Source organism: Erithacus rubecula (assembly GCF_903797595.1).
Source record: "Erithacus rubecula genome assembly, chromosome: 2".
NCBI lineage: Eukaryota > Metazoa > Chordata > Aves > Passeriformes > Muscicapidae > Erithacus > Erithacus rubecula.
In genome coordinates this window covers 69,013,183-69,033,356 of record NC_136685.1, presented here as the reverse complement: position 1 = coordinate 69,033,356, position 20,174 = coordinate 69,013,183, and the positions used below count along the sequence as shown (strand labels likewise).

At 45.2% G+C, this 20,174-nt stretch overlaps 1 protein-coding gene across 1 annotated transcript; it reads left to right on the top strand.

Moving 5' to 3' along the window:
• Window positions 1-5,244: 5,244 nt before the first annotated feature.
• Window positions 5,245-19,688, top strand: CCSAP (centriole, cilia and spindle associated protein). Its single transcript, XM_079330490.1, has 3 exons — window positions 5,245-5,603; window positions 13,655-13,938; window positions 15,678-19,688. Exons 1-3 carry the CDS (start codon window positions 5,303-5,305, stop codon window positions 15,849-15,851), a joined length of 759 nt encoding a protein of 252 aa, XP_079186616.1. The 5' UTR covers window positions 5,245-5,302; the 3' UTR covers window positions 15,852-19,688.
• The last annotated feature ends 486 nt before the right edge of the window (window positions 19,689-20,174 follow it).

Sequence of the window (20,174 nt, the reverse complement as noted above, 5' to 3'; positions counted from 1 at the left end):
TGCTTGGAGGCACAGCCACTCAGGTGTAACAGCAGAAAGCTTCAAGCTGCTTCAAGCAAAATGTGAGACTTGCACAAATAACACGATTTGTGATCAGAGCAGCCAGAGAGGGGTTGCAGGTTGTAATTCACAGCAGCTGTGGTCAAGTTTTCCAGAACTTTGGATACCAGGATCGGGCAGTTCTGGGAGACATCTTCAGCCACATGCACTGCTGCTGACTAACCTGCCTCTAAGAGCATTTGAACCAGTTCTTCTGATCCTTCTCCCATGAGAGCATTACCCTGTGGGCAGCTGGTGTAGAGCTAAAAAGGATAATAGCCCACGAAACCAAAGAACCTGCATCTGTAGGATTAACCAGGCTACTACTAACAGTGTGATGGCTTGTTTTGTGACATGATTAGGACAGCTACCCCCAGTATTTGGCAAAGATTCACTGATCTAGATTAAAGAAGAGTTTACAGGTCTGGAAAGACTGTGTTTTTCACTATCTGACAACATTTTCTTGCTAATTGGGAGTTTATGCTGCTAAATACCTTAAAAATGCATTTCTCTTTAAGAAGCAGGTTATTTCTTTTCCCTGGTTTCTTTCTCCTCCAGACTTTACCCAAGCAAACTCTGCAGCCCAGTTTCAGACTCCGACAGCTGCTGATCTGGATGGAAGGCAGTCTGTGGATCTGAAAGATGTGTTGACATGTAATTTTTCCACTCCTACTGCAGATAAACTGTCCACTATTCCCCTTATTGCCTGGAGCTAGGGAGACGGGCAAAGCAAAAGACTGCAAGTCAAAACTGTGTGTAAGCTACCTGTGTGATTACCCAATGTTTTTCTGGACCATACTCTGCAAAATAACATCCATGCTCGTTTTTCACTACTTGCTGCTTTTTGCATAAAACTCAGGCTATCTCTCTGCTCTTGACTTTGCTGTGGTTATTTCAGACAGAAATAAGGCTGTTTCCCAGCCCAGCCTGCTGTCCTCTCTGGTGGGAATGGTGCTGCCATTCAAATGGGGGTAGTGGAGGAAACTGGGGCTCCTGAGGCTTGGCATCTATCAGCCATCATGGATTGGGTCAGAAACTCTTGACCTACCTGGCCCCCTGGTTTACTGTGCATAGAAAGGCAGTAATAGGGATTAAGAGGAGTAAATAAGATCCTCAGGGAAAAAGTGCTTTAAAAGGAAAAAGCATGTCTAGAATTTTGGTGCTATGATTCAAATGGGGTCTTTATTTCATTTTTTAATGAAGGCAAAAATGCAGCAAAGTATACAAGGGAGGAAATGCTAATGTTAGTATCAGCCTCATAAATGATGTACTTCCTCGTTTAGGAATCATTTAATAACTGGCTATTCTCAGTACATGGAAGTCTCTGCCATGAGGTGTTGAAGCCAAAACTCATTAGGATTAAATTAATAATGATGTTTATACAGCTACACTGAGAATATCCAGGGCTGCTGTGTCGAGGACGGGGAATGATTCTTGTCTGGCACACACAGAGCTGCTTGGCTGCAGCTGGAGGGGTGAGGGAGGAGTTGCTCTTCACCCGGGTCGGTCTCAGCATCCTGCCCTGGAGCTGGAATGCCTCTGGAGCTGGTTTGGGATGCTGGGCCCTGTTGTCTGGCATTTGCTGCACTGTACGTGTCCAGATTAGATACTGGCAGGGCATGGGGAAGGTGCCTCCAGCCACATCCAGGCTTTTTCTTGCATCAGCCCCAGGTAATGTGTGAGCTCTGCTGGGTGTCTCTGCTCACTTCTGTCATGAGACTTCTTACACAAGTGGTCCCCAGTCGGTTTCCAAGCCTTGCAGCTCACCTTCCCCCAGGCACTCTGGGATATACATGAGAGCTGTTGGATTGGGAGGGTTGTATCCTGAAGGAGAAACTTGAGCAGGAATGTGAAGGTGCAGCTCACCCCATACCACGAGCAGTTGGGTGCTCATTGTCTTATCAGCAGGAGCACTGCCCTGTGCAGTACAATGGAGAGGATGGGTGGAGGCAGCTGCTAACAACACCGTGTTAATCAGGAAACACTGACACCTTGCAGGCTGTTGAGAAGATTAGATGCCTCCTCTGAAGAGTGCAGAGTTTAGGGAAAAAATATTGCAGAAAATGGGAACTCACAGACTGTGTGCCAGGATCTGGAGCATGTCATGCTGGCATTCCTGTAAGATGGATGAGACATGAATTAATGTCTGGGCAGTAGGTTTATGAGCACCCCAGGTGAAGTTTGATCTGCAAAAGGCAATTTCATCCTGATAGAGAAGCCATCAGAGAGCATCCATATACCTCTGATACCACTGTGTCTTTTTAAACTGATGTCATGGTTCAACCCCAGCTGGCAGCTTAGTCCTTGCCCAATCCTCTCTTTGGTAGGATGGGGAGGAGAAACAGAGAAAAGAACAGGTAAAACTTGTGGGTTGAGGTAAGAACAGCTCAATAATTGAAATAAAGTAAAACGTACTAATACCAATTATAATAATAACAACAGTAACATATAATGATAGCAATAAAAATGCAAGGAAGAGAGACCCAAGAGCAACCAGTGCTGCACAGCACAATTGCTCACCATCCACTGACTGATGCTCAGCCTACCCATGAGCAGTGATCAGTGGCTACTTGGCAACTCCACCCAGTTTATACACTGGGCAGGAAGCTCTATGGTGTGGAATATCCCTTTGGCCAGTTTGGGTCAGCTGTCCTGGCTGTGCTGTCTCCAGGCTTCTGATGCACCTGCTCCCTGGCACAGCATGGGAAACTGAAAAGTCCTTGATTTAGAGTAAATTATAGACATATTGAATCCAAACAACAGTTACTAAGAACAGTTACTCAGCTGAAACCAGGACAACAAGGAACAGAAGTCCTTTGAGAAAGGGAAGATTGATACTATAAAATATGTGGAAAGAAGAGCAGCATTTTCATAACCACAAGTAACCAGCTAAAATTGTGCAGGTTGATTCAAAATTACATTATGTACAAAATAACAATTTATAAAAGGAAAGGAAATTCTAGAATCCCCAAATCTTGCCTGTTTATATGAAATCCACTTAGATTAGGTGTGTAGATTGAGAACAGTATCAGAGTGAGAAACCAGAGCCCAGGTTAACTGGGGAGCAATCTGCTCTCCTCTCTGGACAGCACCACTACAGCTGCTTTCTGTAGTGTTGTCTTCAATTACAGGTGTTTTTTAACCTATTGTTCCCTGTTATTTTTCAAGAAATACCCTCTGTTACGACAGGTGGTGCTGAGGACATGGCTGGACCCCAGTGGGACCACAAAGGGAAAAAGGAGAAGGCATCAGGGACAGCCCAGATGCCACTGGAGCCCTCAGTGGGGGAAAAAACGAGCGAGGCAGCTCCCAAATATAATCCTCAGGATAGCAATGGGTGGGGGCAGAAAACGGCTGCATCTGCCTGGTTTTATTCCAGCAAAGTACGCGGGCAAGGCTCCTGCATGTCTGCCTTGGGCAGGGCACCGTGAGCGTCACGACGCGGAGAGAAGGAGCTCTCAGAGGGAGCTCCTCTCGTTTTTGAGGCTGCTGAGCGGGGGTAGGTGCCCTGCTATTTCTGTGCCTCTCTTCCCGGTAAATACACCGCCCGGACTCTCCTCCCTGGCAGCCCTATCACCACCCACCCCCGAGAGCAGCAGGCTGAAGGGAGCTGGGGAGGTTAGGATGGGTTTTAAATGGAATTCAGCAGGGTTGTGGATGCAGATCTGCAGCGTGTCTGCCTGCAGCACCGGGCGCTGGGTGTCACTGCAATTGGCCTCTCCTGACTGCATTTTGCTGAATCGCAGAGGGACACGCTGGATTTCTCCAACACCCTGCTGTCACGGGGCTGTTGACATAGCTGCAAGGGCTGGAGGGAGATATCCAGGTGCTTCTGCAAAGGTCGAGCAACATCTCTGTCCCCCTCCCTCATGCCTGGGCTCCATGGGGTTGGAAAGCCTGAGCCAGTACACGCAAAACCAGGGCTAAATACTGCTCGATCTGAGCATTGATTAGACTAAGTCAATTTGGTTCTGTTAGCTGTATCGAGGATTGCATCACTCTGCCGCGCAGGCAGAGGTGCTGCGTGTAACACCCGCCCCCTCACCTTAAAGCCACCAACACTTTGTTTCACTGGAAGAGTCTGGGTCAGCCTTTATCATCCTGAGAATCTGTGCCAGTTTGTGGGGTTTTTTTATTTGTGTCAGTCAGGGGTCGCACAGGGCAAGGCAAGGAACAAATACTGTTTGCTACCTTATTAGTCAAAAAAAAAAAAAAAAAAAAAAGAGCAGTTTTCGAGAACTGTTTCTGAAAATCCGTCAGTGCCCCCGTGTGTCGGAGCGGGGCTGGCGAGGAGAGCGTCTGTGCAGAGCCTGCGCATGGCAAGGGCAGTCAGGATTGCAGGTGTCAGAAATAGGGCGCTCGCAGCGGGTGGGGTCACGCTGTCCCCTCCCAGACGGGACTGTGAAGTGAGCGTGGTGCTGTGACAAAAGCTCTGCTGCAAACCATTTTCAAGGACAATGCTGTCCCACGGGACACTATTCCCTGCCATGCCCTAAATACGGTGTGTGAGAGAAGGAAATATCCAGAAATCGCTGCAGAGCCGAGGGTCCGTGTGCAGGAGGGCTGAGCGCGGCTGCAGAGGCCGCCCCGGTTTCTGCATTTGCGTCTATAGAGTTTTGTATCCCCAGGGACGGCGGCCGCCCAGTGCAGGGATGGATTAGGCGAATCCTGTTCTGGCGACGGGTTTTTAAAGCAGATTAGTGCAAAATGGAGAGAGATGCCTGTTGTTGCGGAGGCGCTCGCCTCCCTCCGGCCGGGCCCGGCTGCTGCGCATCCTTTACTCTTAGAGAAGCCGAGCGGGAGGCAGCAGCTCCCCCGGGTTACCCGGCCCGGTGCCCCTCGCAGAAGGCGCTGCTGCAGCTGCTGCATCGATTCTGACGCGCTGCACGGACCCTGAGTTTCAATGCTGGGTTTGTTTCAATGCTGGGTTTGTTTCAATGCTGGGTTTCAATGTGCCCCGACCCAGGCTGCTCCTCAGCCAGAGCCTCACTTGGTGCAGGGATCACCCGGCCTCCAGCACCCCAACTGCTGGGCCCAGGGCTGCGGTGCTTAGGAGTATTTATGATTTATTTTATATTTAATTTCATTTTCATTCTACCTCATCCCGTGCGCCTCCCGTCCCCGTGCCCCCGCTCCAGCGGTCCCTCCCCGCTCGGGGCGGGGCCGGACGCCGCTGTTTGGATTTAAACGTAGCAGCGGGAGGGGGCGGGCTCGGCCGGCGGATCCCGGCTCCCCGATCCCGGCTGCGGCTCCCGGCTCCGCCATGGTGGTGCCGGCGCGGCGGGTGAAGACGGAGTACATGAAGCGCTTCAAGGAGCCCAAGTGGGAGTCGTGCGGCGCCTGCTACCTGGAGCTGCTGCACTACCGGCTGAGCCGGCGGCTGCTGGAGCAGGCGCACCGGCCCTGGCTCTGGGACGGCTGGGAGCAGGACAGCGGCAGCGGCGGCGGCAGCACCGCCGGCTCCCCTTCGCCGCCGGCCGCCGGCAGCCCCGCGGCCGCCAGGGACGAGGAGGAGGAGGCGGCGGGAGCGGCAGCGCCGAGCGAGGCGGGACGGGCGAGCCCCGGTAGGAGCGCGGGGCGGCGGGGGCGCAGCGTGTCCGGGGGGCCGTGCTGCCCTGCCCTTCTCCCGGGGGTGGGCACGGGGGGCTCTGCCCGGGCCGCCCTGCCGCGCCTTGGGGGCCGATCCCCCATCGCGGGGACTCCCGGGCCCGGCGGGGGGACGGTGCGGGGGCACCCGGCCACCGCTGGCCCGTCTGACCCGGCCCATCAGCCGGGCCCCGCTGCCTCCAGCCGGATCCTGGCCAGGCCTGCGGAGAAGCCATGGCTGCGGCACCCGAGGTGTCTCTTTAAAGAGCCGAGTGGTGGCAACTCTCATCCTGAGTCACAGCCACTTATGTAAACTGTTGCCATGGGAGCCGAGCATCTCTGCAATTATATAAGCGGGTTCTCCGGCGAAAGCAGCGGCAAGCTGGACTGCAGGCCGGTGGCTGGCTCTTAACGCGATTGCTCTCCTGGATCTGCACATGTGATCTGTCCCGGCTGAGCATCGGCTCTTAATGCCTGAGGTTTGATCTCGGGTGCGCAGCTGAGTGTGGTCAATCGGCCTCGTAGTCAGAGCAGGCGCTGAGCTGCTAACATCCTGTTCTCTTCTAGCACACAGTAATTCCCTTTTGATGTCTCGCGATCTAAGAGAGTGGTTAGGCAGTCAAGCTTCTCAAGCTGGTTTAATCCCATAAGATACAGTTTCTTACCTGTAGTGAAGGAATACTCTATCTGGCAGCCATTGCTTGATGTTTTGAAATGCCTCTTGAATCAGCTGTCTCTCTGTTGTACAGTAGCAGGGAAAATCCTGTTCAGCTAAGCTGCCTGCTTGTTGGGTGGATTTTTTTAGTTGGTTTGTTTTTTGTTTTGTTTTGGTTGGTTTTTTTAACCAGGAGTTAGATGTGCTTGTTTGGAGTGGGAAAATGAATCTGATCCAATGCCCTTTGGGGCCTAAGCTTTCCAGAATGATCCGTATTCTGATATTCAAGACTAAACTGCATTCATTGATCTTAAGAATACCACATTACACAAAAGCTCCAGGTGTGCTGTCATCTGTTCCCGAGGCTGGGTGTTTCAGAGCATATTACTGATATGGGGTTCTGCAGTCAGCTGGAGGGTGCTGTGGTACCCAGGTCTCACATGGGTGCACGTAGCTGCTGGGGTAATGCACTCCAGCTCCCCAAAGCTGTTCTGATTTCAGCTGGGATAATTTTATGCCTGGTAGCTGATACAGCTCTGTGTGCTGGATTCAGTATGAGAATAATGTTGATAATACTGATGTTTTGAGTAGTTGCTCAGCAGTACTTACCCTAAATCAAGGACTTTTCAGTTTTCCATGCTCTGCCAGGGAGCAGGTGCACCAGAAGCTGTGAGGAAGCACAGGCAGGACAGCTGACCCAAAGGGATATTCCACACCATAGAACACCCTGCCCAGTGTATAAACTGGGTGGAGCTGCCCAGGAGCGACTGACTCTGCATCACTGGTTTTTCTTGGGTATTATTCTTCCCTTTTCATTACTATTATTATTTTTTACTTTATTTCACTTACTGAGCTGCTCTTATCAGCCCATGAAGTTTTTTGATTCCTGTTCCCATCCCCGTGCAGAGGGAGGGACTGTGTGGCTATGTGATACTTCCTCACTGGCTGAGGTTAAACCACAACAGCTGTGCAGGGATGGAAGCAACCCTGCTCACCAGCATGTAAGAGTATTTGTGGGCCTAGTTCTGCTTTCCTCAATCAGGCCTTGAGGAAATTTGACTGGGAGCATATGTGGAAGAACTACACAGTATCTCAGTGAGAAGAGCTAAGGAATTGCAAAAGATCAGGGAATGGTTGCATGGGGAAAGGTGATGCTCTGCAAAGGCTTGGCTCTTAGTGAGAGGAGGTGGAAGTTGTTGAAGCTGCACTCAGAAGCTGGCATTCCCAATTTTTCTGATATTCTTTAAATATGTCCAAGCCTGCAGCAGTTGTCATAGGGACCCGAATTTCTCTTCATTCTTCTTGCTGAGCCCATGGATGGAACACATAAACCTTCTACAATCTAATGGCACTGGAAGTTCCCAAGGCTAGAGGCTGCTGGCCAGGGTGCTCTGCTCACTCATTAGCCTGCTCCCTGATTCCTCTCTAGGGAAAGATCCAGCAGGAGTCACTTGGTAGTCTGATTCTGGTTGGGATTTGGCAGGGAATAACAGCTTGGTAGTCTCATCATTTCAAGGGTGTCTGTGCTCAGTGATGCTGTGTGACTGTCCAGTGCCTCCAGCTGTGTCCTCAGTCCTGCAGCAGTGGCAAAGGGACTGTGCAGCACCAGTGGCCTGCCAGGCTGCAGGGCTTTGGACAACTGTGCTTCTGTAGCTGATACACCTTTGCTATGGATGCTGTAAGGGAATGCCTGGAGTTCTGCTAGGTCCTTGCTATTTTATACTTATAGTGGGAGAAAAATCTGAACTTCACATTCATTTCTTTGCCAAATTGCTCTAGACAAACATTCTTCAGCTTCTGGAAGTATTTGAGAGCTTTATTAAGTCTTTAGCAAAAGGAGAGAAAACAACTGTGCTTGGGCAGCTTGATTTAGTGGATATTTATTGTATCTTAATGCACCTATATAAGGAAGGAGGTGACTCATTTAGTATTGGACAATCATAAGGATGCATTTTTCTTCTGCTTAGTGGCTGCCTAATTAAGGCATGTGGAAGAGATAAGATAGGAACTACCACTCTGAAGCTTCTACTATTAAACTGCCTTTTTTTAAAAAAATACTCTGAAAGAACTTAATTACACTGAAGTGCTGTGGAGGTAGCTGAGTGTGCTCATGTTGATGACATCTTCTGTCTTCTGAATCTGACATCCACCCACATGCTGGAACATCCTAGCTGTTACCTGGCTACTGCTGCTTCCTGCTGTTTAGTGGGGAATCTGATTTCTGCCTGAATTTGGAATTGACAGTGCTTGTTGCAAAGATGGCTGGTCAGCACTAATGTTTAATATCTGATGTAAACACAGCTCCTGATGGCATGGGCCACCCTGGTTTCCTTTTTTACTCTTTGAAATGAGCCTGTGTGTGTTTGTAAAATTGTGAATGCTTCTGGTGTGTGAAGAAGTGGATGGAGGCAGCTTGGCTTTAATGTTCGGTGGTGCTGAAGCAGCACCAGTGAACCGCTGGGGCAGCAGGTGGGACAGAGGTAATTTGTCACTTTGTCACTGTGTCTTGCACTGAAGCTATGGCTGAGTGATACCAAGGTGTGCTCAGAGGTAATTTTGGGTTAATTCCTTCAGGCCCTCCACTTGCAGCAGCTGTTTGTGGGATTGCTCTGTGGAACGTGCCCAGGCACAGATGTGCTTTAAACATAATCCCGTGAAATCTTGACCTAAATCAACTGGTGTAGCTGTGGTGTAGACACATCCTCAAAGCTGTCAACAGAACCCAGTGGGCTGGTAAGTAGAAGACAGAAGCTCTTGGCAGCAGTGCTGCTGTCAGACCTGTTGCTTGTGAAATGACACTGCTGCACACACATGCTGGATGAAGGTGTCTTTCAATCCTTGTTGCCATTTCGCCTTCAGCATTTTTGTGCAGTGGTCTTAAGTGACAGCAGTGACAAGCTGCCATTGCAGGAGTTGCCTCAACAGTATTTGGAAAGTGACTGGTCTGGATTAGTGGAACTAAACAGAAGATCCAATTTCAAACTTGTTCCCTGATCTTGTCTGTCATTGTGTTGCAGGTGCATTTGGTGTCCCCTGTAAGTGGGAAGGAGCAGCTTGTGGTGGGGGAAGAAGGCAAGAGTGTCAATTCAGGGGTTTATAGTACTATTATTTAAAGTTGCTCCCATTTTTCATTTTTCTTTTGGAAACAAGCTTTGCTATCAAGCCAATGCAGTAATTACTTTCCAAACTCTGCTGCAGATGAAGCTTGTGTGAATCTAAAAAGCTCTGAGCTGCTGTGTGGCTGCTACCTCCAGTATTGCCTCACTCAAGATCCCCTTGAAGAAATGATGTTGCAATCTGTTTCATGTGTAGTAACTTACTTTCTGCCCAGCTGTAGTTTGTTGATACAACTGGTTACATAGCCCTTTCAAGAGGTGTGGGAGACCTGCCCGTTTGGTGAGGAGTCGGTACAAAAGCAGAAATCTCCAGCTGTTCCCGCAGCAGTGCGAGCACAAAGTGATGGCCAGCATCTCTGTGCAGAGATAATACTGCTGACCCCTGTGACCTGCCCGTGGGTCTAGTGTGAAGGCTGCTGATACCTGTAGGAAGTAATCAGGGCATGTGAAATGGGGGTCCTGTGTGCCCCCCGGGCCGTGCAGTGATGTGGGACAGAGCAGCTCCCTGAGCTCTTCTCCTGAGCCAGGAGTGGAGCTGTTACACAAGCCAGGGATGCAGCAGGGTTTAAGTGACCCCTTCTGGGCAGGAGCCTCAGCAGCCCTGTTGGGTGGGCCTGACAGGCTTGTTCTGCCTGCTAAGCACTTAATCCCCTCCTATCCATCCAGTGTGCTCTGCTTAGCATCCATGATGCAGTTTTAAATGTTTCTAGCTTTTCCACTCTCCTGTTTAATCCCTGTAATGCTGCAAGCCGGTCAGTTCTGAGTTTCCTGCGTCTGCTGGAGCTCTGCATGAGAGGCAGAAGATGGGTAGGAGTTGCTGGTGCCTGGATTTTCTCCTGAGAAGCTGGCTTTAAGTCTTGCTGTCCACTGCTGCTCTTCTGACTTCATGTGAGATGTGTTGCCTAAGAAATTGGCTTGGATATAAATTGTAGTTTTAAATAAAAGGCTTAAATGACTGCTAGAGATCTTGTGCCTTCACCAGTTGAGTTCTGTGTAAATGCACTGTAGCAGTGGGCTCATGGAAATACCTGCTCTAATAGCAGGTGCTCATAAGTGCTACAGTACACTCTGGCATACAGCATTTACTGTAAGGCTGTGCACAGGACTCTGTGTGCCTTTTACCCATATGCTTTAACTGCTATTTTGGGACAAGCTGGCTCAATCATTTCTGGACCAGCTGGAGCTATATCCTGGTGAGCAGCATCCCCAGGCATGGCTGTTGCCTTGTTTTTTAAAGCTGAACTATCCATGTAATTGCAGAGCCCCCACTTTCCTGTATTTTTAAGTCTCTAAATGCCACTTCTGCTGTTTATGCAGTCAGTGTTGCTCCATCCCCCTTTGCAGTGAAGAAAGATGCCATTTTCCCTTGAATGGAGGATGGAACAGCTTTCCAAAACGAAAGCACTCTTGTTGCAGAATTGACAGCAATATGTTTCCTTTCAGAGTTTAATTTTCTCAAAACAGTTCTTTCTTCTGATAATGGACCTGGGCAGTCCCTCCTTTGGAGTGGCTGTGTAGGGAGATGCTCAGATAATATTTTGTAAGGGGATAACTCTGTGCTGCCTGTTTGCAGCTGTGATGAATGAGATGCCTTGTTTCAGAGGTGAAGCTGTGTGTCCCAGAGCCCAGGGAAAACAAACCAAGTCTAATATCACACTGAGCTCACTGCTGCTGTCTTTTACCAGCCTTGCCTATAATAACTGAAACTACATCCAGCCAATATTTAGGGATGTAAAATTCATCTAGCCATTTTTACTCTCAATATGCCACTGCTTTGGACTTGACTAATTATTTTTTCATTGCTTTGTGGTGTCATTCAACTGAATTCTTAACAAATACAGCTCTGAATACTTTAACATTGCTGGCCACTCTTTTCCAAATACTCAGCTGTACTGCAGTATCATCTGCAGATGAATGCTACACCTGCACATTTTGGAAGATGGGTACAGGCAAGCCTGACCAGGGCCTCTGTGCTGGTTGGCAGCATGTGGGAACTCTGCTAATAGGCTGCAAAAGAGCATAAGACTTGCCTTAGGGGAACTCTGGGGCATGGAACAAGCCTTGATATCTTCACCTTGCAAACTGAAGTGAGTGCTAGAGTAAATGGAACCAGTGTGCCAGGCAGGTAATTCTATTTCATCAGAACTGGATGGGTGCAGAATTGAGATTAAAGCAGTGTCAGATTGGGCATGTACATGCTTGAAATCACAGCAATTATCAGGAGTGGTTGCTATTTTGTCACAGGATTGGCAAGCCCTTCTGCTTTTATGATGAAGACACCTGGAAAAAAACTGCACTGCTTGTCCATGCTCAACCTGTCAATATGTAAGCAAGTCCTAAACCAGAAAAACTCCCTATGACAGTGAAGGAATTCCTTCTGTCCATATCAGTGTATGCTGGAGGTGGCTGAATATGCTGAGGCTTGGAACAGAGACGGCTTGAAGCTGGTCCCCACCAAAAGCAGAAATAGATGGTGTGGTAGAAAACTTACTAGTTTGGTGTGTTTATGTCAGCAGAATTTGAGTGATCACCATGTGAGTCTAGCAGAAGACAGCATCTAATGATCAGACTTGAAAGGAATTGGTTCCTAGTGGACTCCTATGCTCTTAGGTGAATAAAAAGCTTTAGTTCCCTTATGCATAAAAATCATGGTTGACCTAAAAGTCACAGAGATGTCAGATGACAATGTCTACTTGTGCCTGCTCACAATGTTTAGGGGCCAAGTTCAATGTTTTACATACACTTCCAGCTTGTCCACACTTCTGCTGAAGATTTGCTGGAAGGAGAATGAAAACAGGGTTCTTTGTATGTACTTTTTTCCATAGTCATATTTCACTTATGTACTGTAAGCAGTATATTTGATTAACTTGCTCTTTATAGAGTAATGCAATTTAATTGTATTAGTTGTATTGTTTTAGTTGGAAAAGACCTTTAAAATTGAATCCAACCATTAAACCAGTGCTGCCAAATCCACCACTAAGCCATGTCTCAAAGTGACTTGTGTACAGGTCTATAAGAATCTCTGTGCATGAGGACTCAGTCACTTTCCTGGGCAGCCTGTTCCAGTGCCTGACAATGGTTTTAGTGGAGACATTTTTCCTTGCATCTAGTGTTAGCTTCCCCTGATGCAATGTGAGCCATCTCCTCTTGTCATTTCTTACCTGGAAGAAGAGGCCAGATCCCACTGAGCTACAATCTCTGTTCAGGCAGTTGTGGAGAATGACAAGGTGTCCCCTGAGCCTCCTTTTCTCCATGCCAAACAATCCCACCTCCCTCAGCTGCTCTTCATAGGACTTGTGCTCCAGACCCCTCCCCAACTCTATTGCTCTTCCCTGGACATGCTCCAGCACCTCAGTGTCTTTCTTGTAGTAGAGGGTCCAGAACTAAACACAGGATTTGAGGTGTGGCATCACTGATGCAATGAACAAAGGAAAACTAGTTTTTTTCTTGCACTATAGTGCAAGAAGATTTGCTTTCACAGTTGTTTTTCTGTGTTTTTATTAATTAATTATTATTTTATATAATGGCTGATTCACCCTTCAGTGATGATCTAAAACTGTAGTGATTCAGCTTTTAAATTCTCTCTCACAAACTCTACTCTCTATACCCAGTGCCTGGAGGACTATTGCTGGCCCTTGCTGGCCCTTGCTATGGAAAGCTTAAATGTGTGGGATAAATGAGCCTTAGAGAGCAATGTCTGCACAGTGTGGTTCTTTTAATGTACATAGTTCACCAATCAGGTAGAAAAGGTGGGTTTTTGCTTGACACTCTCCTTCATAAGTAGAAAACTGTAAGAGATATATATGTATAAACAGGGGCTTGAAAATGGATCACCTTGTTCAGCAGAAGCTGATAATGTGAGGGGTTTAATATTGCACATACTCTTACCAGACTTCATCTCTGGCTAGCAGCATCTATGTGGCATTCAGTGCTCCATCTGTTTGCTGTCTGGGAGATGCAAGAATGAAATAGTGAAGATAAAAGATCACTGGAAACAGTCTTTAAGTTCTGCCTGAGGCTGTTGGTTATCTGTAACCTCACCAGTGAAAGGCATTTTTAAGTGTATGAAAGCTGTATTGTAGTCACTAAAGAAAGAATGAAGGTATTTCAGCAAGGTGTATGTCTGTTGCTAAGGAAGCAATGACTTCTTGAATTTCTAAAAAAAGCACAGCTTCAATGATGTATTGAGAGGCTCTGTAAATCAGACATTAATATGTTGTCATTGGGAATTTAAAGCATAACTTTTTCTTTTCTTTAGAGAAAGAAAAAGAAGATCAAGAAAAGCAGGAAAAGGAAGAGCCAGAGAAAGCTGTAGAGCACACTGCTGTGAAGGAAGCAGACAAAAGCAGCCGTACAGGACGGCGTCCGAGTCGAAGTGCCTTGTCCAGTCGCAATGATCGAAAATCAGCCAAAAGTCCCCAAAGGACAGATGCACCAAAGGAGAATAAACATCCATTTGCTCTGTATGGGTGGGGAGAACGACAGACAGATACTGGCAGCCAGAAAACTCACAATGTTTGTGCTTCTGCTTCGGTGAATGAAGTAAGTAAGAGCTTCTGTTTCATTGGAAGGCAGAGACTACTTAGTGCCTACAGGTGGCTTAATATTTAGGTAAAACTTCTCAGGGGTCCCTTTATTTGAATTTATGGAGATTCCAGCAGTAGATTCTAGCAATAAACCTGTAGAGTCTTGAGATGTCCAAATAAGAGTTGCTGGTTTGGAAACTTCCCAGGTTTGACGAATACTTGCAAGTTGTAATTAAAACTTGGCTGTGGTGTTTCTGCTGTTACAAAAGTATTTTTGCATTCTTAACTCCATGAAAATGAGAGGAGCAGGCAGGTATAGAAACACTGGGGTAGCACTTGTGCTGTCAAAGAGTGACTGGGGCACTTTCTAGACTAGGAACCTCACTGAGATGGTACAAGTGCTTTTCTGCTAACATGTTCTTGTCTAGCAGCTTGTTTTGGTGGCTTGCCAGTAGGCAATACTGCTTGCAGCAGAATGGTCTATCAGATGGCTGATGGATTACAGAGCTGGTGTAAATATTACCAAAATAGCACAAATTAAATTCATGTGGCCATGGACAGCACCAGGATTCTGCTGTACTGGAGCTCTGTTTCCTAGCTTAGAAACAGCAAGGGAGCATTAGATCCATTTCTTTCTTCTCTATAATTCTCTTAGGCTGGTAAAACGTAATCAATAATGCATCCCTGTCAGTGTCTTGTCCTTATATTACTGCTAATGTAGAGTCTGAATCTGTGACACAAGACACCTGAGGACTGAGGTGGGGGGTGGTCATGCTGTGCAAGATGGAGCTGGCATTTGATGGGCTGTTTTGAAAAAGGGTTTGAAGTCCAGGCTTTTCCTTCCTGGACAGCTCAAACCTTTGAGCAAAAGGAGGAACTTGGGCCTTACAGCTTTGGAAAGAATCCGCTTTTCCTGATAATGGACACTAATGCTGAATTGATAAGCTTTGATCATGCTCAAAGTAGTTGACTGGTGCTTTTGTTGAAGCCTAGAAGAGGCTGAAGCCTTGAGCAGATATATTTATACCTCATCTTAGACTTCTAACATTTCTTATGCTAGAAACAGTAATGGAACACCTCAGCTCGGGTGTTGAGTTAGGACTGAACAGGCAGAACATTTCTGAAACACTCCCAATTATATGGTGTTTTGTCACTGAGGATGTTTCTTTATGTAGCAACCAACTACTTACTGCCTGCTGAAGTTACCTTTTCTTGCATGTTTGAAAGGTGTTATTTTCCCCTAACTGAGATGGGAGATAGAAGCAAATAAACATAGAAACTGGCTCTTCGTACTAAATTTTGAGGGAAATAAGATTATTTATTAATATACAAAGGTATGTAATAGTGTGTTCAGCATATTGTTCAAAATTAAGATCTTGGGTATCTAAGGAATCCTAGAAGGTTTGGTCTTACTAATATGCCTTAGATTTTAAGGGATGCTTGGGCACATTGAGGGGTGTTTAAGATTGTAAATTCTAGAAATAGAGAAATGAAGTTTCTAGAATACATCCGAGTAAGACTTCTGCAATCATTTAATAATTGGAAGTGTGAAAGACCATGCAGAAGAGAATTTGAACTACTTTTCACGAAGAAAAAGAAATCTGTGTTCAGTTAGTGGTACAAATTAGAGAAGAACATAAAACCTCACTCACAATCCTTCAGGATGGGGACTGGGACAAATACAAAGCAATCCTCATCATTCTTGAGGGGTTCCTAAGCTGTTCTCCTGCCATAATGCTAACTCTGGTGTTCTAGATCCACGAATCCGCCCTGCGAGCAAAGAACAGGAGGCAAGTGGAGAAGAGGAAGCTTTCTCAGAGGCGAGTGCGATCAGCAGAGGCAGAAAACACCTGGAGAACAAAGCCCTCCCCAGCAGACAACCCCTGGATGACAGAGTACATGAGATGCTACTCAGCAAGAGCTCTCTGAACCTGGATTCCCCGAGGCATCCTCAGAAGAAGTTGTGCATATCAGGACACTGGTGCAAGGAACCAAATCACTTATGCAAGGTTTTTATAGGGAGTTTCCAGCTGTTAAAATATTTGTTACAATGTTTTTATCTTGGCTACCTACCTCACAGTGGGGTGTATCCTTGGAGCCATAACATTTGAAGAGGCTTTTAGATATAACTACCCAAACTTTTAAACAATTCCCCTTTTGGGAATTTTTCTAATGCTTCAGTTAGTTTGTTTTGAGGGTGGGAGGGGGAACCTTAGCATACATGGAGTCAAAGCAAACACTTTTTTGATCATGGTTACAAATAATCTGTTTTCCCTTATTTAAAGTACAAGTCATGGGGAGATGGTATTGGGGAAAGACTTCAAAGGAGTGATGGAGGTGCCTTTGTATTTATAAAACTATTTAACACTTTTATGAAAATAAGCATATGAAGACAGGCAACAGGAAGCCAGTGTGTCTGGTAATTAGCATTAATAAATATAGATGCTTTAGGCAGGCAAATACCAAGTATTGTCTGTACACAGAAATTTTTAAAACAGCAACAAAAAACGCCAAACAAAATCAAGCTTGTTTGATTAGTGAATCTGCTGATGCTAACTTTTGTCACTGTTTCTAAGGTCATTAGAATAAACCAGTCATTTTCAGGGTAAGAAACAGCTACAGCTACGTTTTGCTGTAGCTGTTCCTGTTGTACCAAATAACTAATGTAGACAATCATTATCTGATAGCTGCCACTCAATAAGCAGTTACTTGTTCTACAAATATAGAGTTGTACCACTGTACTAAGCTTGTGGTCACACTTAGTCTGTACTTAACCATGTAAATGCATTTATTGAAGGAGAGGGCTGGCTCCTTTCTGGTGAGGTCTATTTTTAACACTTCAGAGTATCTATTATGCTCAGTGGGGGTCAGAGTGCAATATGCATTCCACTTGGAGGTATTGTATACTGTTAAAGGATTTAAACTTGAAAATTGTGTTGATAAAACTTGTCCTGAGAAACTTGCTGCCTCCCGAAATTGGTGCAGAACCCCTCACTTATTGGGGGATGGGGAAGGGGTAAGGGCAGGGGATAGGAGGAGTGTATCCTTTAGTAAACAAGAACATATAATGAAGTTTTAGCATTTTTGTTTTGTAGGTCCTACTTCTACATAGTAAGACAGTCAATGTGATATCCTTGGTGGTTTTGTTTCCCTCAGGTGGCTGTAAATTATCTTTTTTTCAGTTTGCTAGCTACACTTTAGGCAGATGATTGCTGTAGTTGTGAGCTTCAAAATTGTGTTCAGATGTGTTGTGTTTTAGTTATGTATGTTGGTTATCCCAGTTTAATTGTTTTAAAGCTTGTGTTTTACAGGCTGGACACATTCTCACAGGAAGCATACTTGCACTTCTGCAGCAGAAACCTGCACTAGTTTTAGCCTCATTCCACAATCTCAGTGAGTAAGGAGGACTCTAGAATTACTATTGCAACAGAGCACACATGCTTAGTGAAAAGTCTGATTGTGTTCTTGATGAAAGCCATTGTGCAAAGGGTCCAAGCACTGCTGCCTCCTTGTGTCTATTACATCACTAAAGGTTTCATCATTCATAATTTTAATTTTGTTAAAATATCCTAGAATCCATGAAATTGTATTATTTTTTAACCTGCCTTTTAAGCATAAAGCTATAAAAATACAGACAACTCTTGCTGAAGGCTACCTATTTAAGATCTTAAAACTTTTAAGTCTGGGAAAGCACAGCATGATTAAGAATGTTTTATACACAGAAAAATCCCTGTATTTCAACTAAGTAAACCACAGGCTAGAACTTCCTGAAACTTTAGAACAGTGCCCAAAACTGGGGAAAACTACTCCAGAGAATGCCTTTACTCCTTATGAGATTCTTTTGATTTCCTTTTATGCTGTATTTTTCCTCTTTAAATAACTGCTGTAAATATGCTTAGCTTGCTTCTGATGCTGTTGCAACTCCAGAAGCCACCCAAGCTTTGCACAACAGTGTCAAAGCACCAACTCAGTAGTGTTTTACCAGCCTTATTCAATAAAAACTTGCCTGTTCCTGTTGCCCACAGGCTTTGTAGGCTTTATGTAACCACAGCAGATGGATTGTGCCCTTGGTGCATTTTGTCATATCCAATAGTTCCCTTGGCTGTGTAGGGCAGGACTCATCTTGCCATGCTTTTGAAGATAGCTTTTACAGTTCTCTCTTCCCACAGGGAATGGAGCAGCCAGGATGACTATGTGCCTGTCTTAAGTACCTGTGTTTGGAAAAGATGTATCTCCCATTAGCTGTTGGTGTTTTCAGTAATTATAGGAGGCCTAAGTGTCTTCTACCTTGGATACTGGGAACCAAACTTAAAACATCTCTAACATCCTGTTCAGGTGATCAAATGAGAATTTTCAACAGCAACAAGGCTGCTGTATACTGAGGAAATTTGTCTACCCCCAATCTTTGTCTGGTCAAGAGCTGTTCCCCACAAAGACCACTTGGTAGAAGACAGCAGAGACACTAACAAGGTCTTGTGAGTGGTTGTTGTGCTTTTTCAAATGATCTGTAGCCAAAACAATCCTGGGTGCTATGTTGGTACTATCTGGGTTTAAGTAATACAATGCCTGAAGTGAGGGTAAATTATTCTGCAAATCAGGGAGCCTTCTTGCATTTGGGCATTATTTGACTAAAAAAGCTACAATTTTGCTTAGACTATAAGAAATAGTATAGTTCTGATCACTGTAAGCTCTATGTGCAAAGTAGTTAATTTGAAATTAACAAATGAAAAGCCACTTAAATTGTAAAGCAGAACTTTTCAGATGTAAAAGCTTTAAGTGTAGTCCATAGATTTCTACAGGAGGTGGCCATTTCCTTCAAATTGGACACACTGAAAAGTAGAAAACCTAGTGAATGTCTCCCTGTCAATTAAGGAATTTCTAAAATTTGTCTTGCATGGACTCTTGAATTTAGCCAAGTGGTGAACACTTCTCACTCCTGTTTTAGAAGTAAAATTTTTGGTAAGAACACAGTAAATACTCAATTGTCCAAAGTCTTCATTAAAATTACTGTTTATTCCTTTGTTTCTGAAAGTACTTAGCTAAGTGAAGCAAGAGTTTTACAAAGTGTAATGCTGCAGTTTAACTATAGTGTTGTGAAGACTAGTGTTTACAGTGTAAAATGTTACCATGAAAACTGCTTAAGAATGTCCTGTAAAATACAGTAGCATGCCTGTTCAGTCACTGCTGTCACATCTTTGCATCTATGAAATACAGACTTTTTCACAGGAAGCTGAGATAGTAGTCAAGGTGATAGCTAAACTTAGAGCCAAGCTTAAGAAAAATGAGGGACAGTTTCTGGTAAGAATTTTATCCAGGTAGCACATGTAAATTTAAATTGAATTTTTAACACATAGGGAAGTGTACTCATTTTTAATGGCATAATGTAGTGCCACTGAACTACAAAGGCCTCTCTGACTTTTTTTTTACTGTGATAGGGACCAAATGCTAGCAATCTGAGGGCCTGGATGTTCCAGTTTCTTCTCCAGCTCAGTTAGTGCACTCAGCAGCAAAGCCATAAACGAAGCCTGACTCAACACCTTGACAAGTAGCCCCATGAAATTAGGGGTGCAAGTGAATGGGAAGCTGCCTCAGCTGTTGTTAGCACTGAATTCACTTTAAAAACAATAGGGAAATACCATCTAAGCTTGAAGCAATATGTGTTTTTTAAAGTTTTTAAACAGTATTTGTTTTTAATGCTTCTGTATTGTCTATTATAATAGTGTAGTGTCAACTTGTACATGTGAATAAAATGAGTGACACAAAGTGCCTGGACTGCTTGTACTGTGCTTTTTGGGATCTCAGATTTTTTTTTCCCCTTACAGGGTACTTTAGTCCCTGTGTGCAAACTATGGCTTCTGCTAATCCCAGAATTTTCTCCTGGAATGTGACAGGCTTCTGTAATGACTAAGAGTGGGTATGAACTTAGATTACAGTTACCATTCCAGTCCCTTGTGTTCCTCTTGTAACTTTCCCAGAGGTTCTTAGCATCCTTTCCCAACTTGAATCACTTTTTTTCCCCCTACTATAAGAAAAAAATCCAGCTATATTAGCTACTTGAAATGCTACGCCTTTGAGAATATAAATGCAAAGCTTTGGAGGAAAAAGGGTAACAGAGAAAAAACAGGAGGCTGTATCACTAATAACATGTATACTCATGGAAACAGGAAAAGTTAAGCTTTTAAAAGCTGGCCACACTGAAGTTCTCATGGGTTCTTCAGTAAATGAATGAGACTATTTTCACTCTGTGGCTTT

Bases quoted from the DNA above. Each gene is read 5' to 3' on its own strand.
- CCSAP (XM_079330490.1), top strand. From the start codon at position 5,303: ATGGTGGTGCCGGCGCGGCGGGTGAAGACGGAGTACATGAAGCGCTTC. The intron at 5,604-13,654 runs GTAGGAGCGCGG...TCTTTTCTTTAG, and splicing joins GGCGGGACGGGCGAGCCCCG to AGAAAGAAAAAGAAGATCAA. The intron at 13,939-15,677 runs GTAAGTAAGAGC...CTGGTGTTCTAG, and splicing joins CTTCTGCTTCGGTGAATGAA to ATCCACGAATCCGCCCTGCG.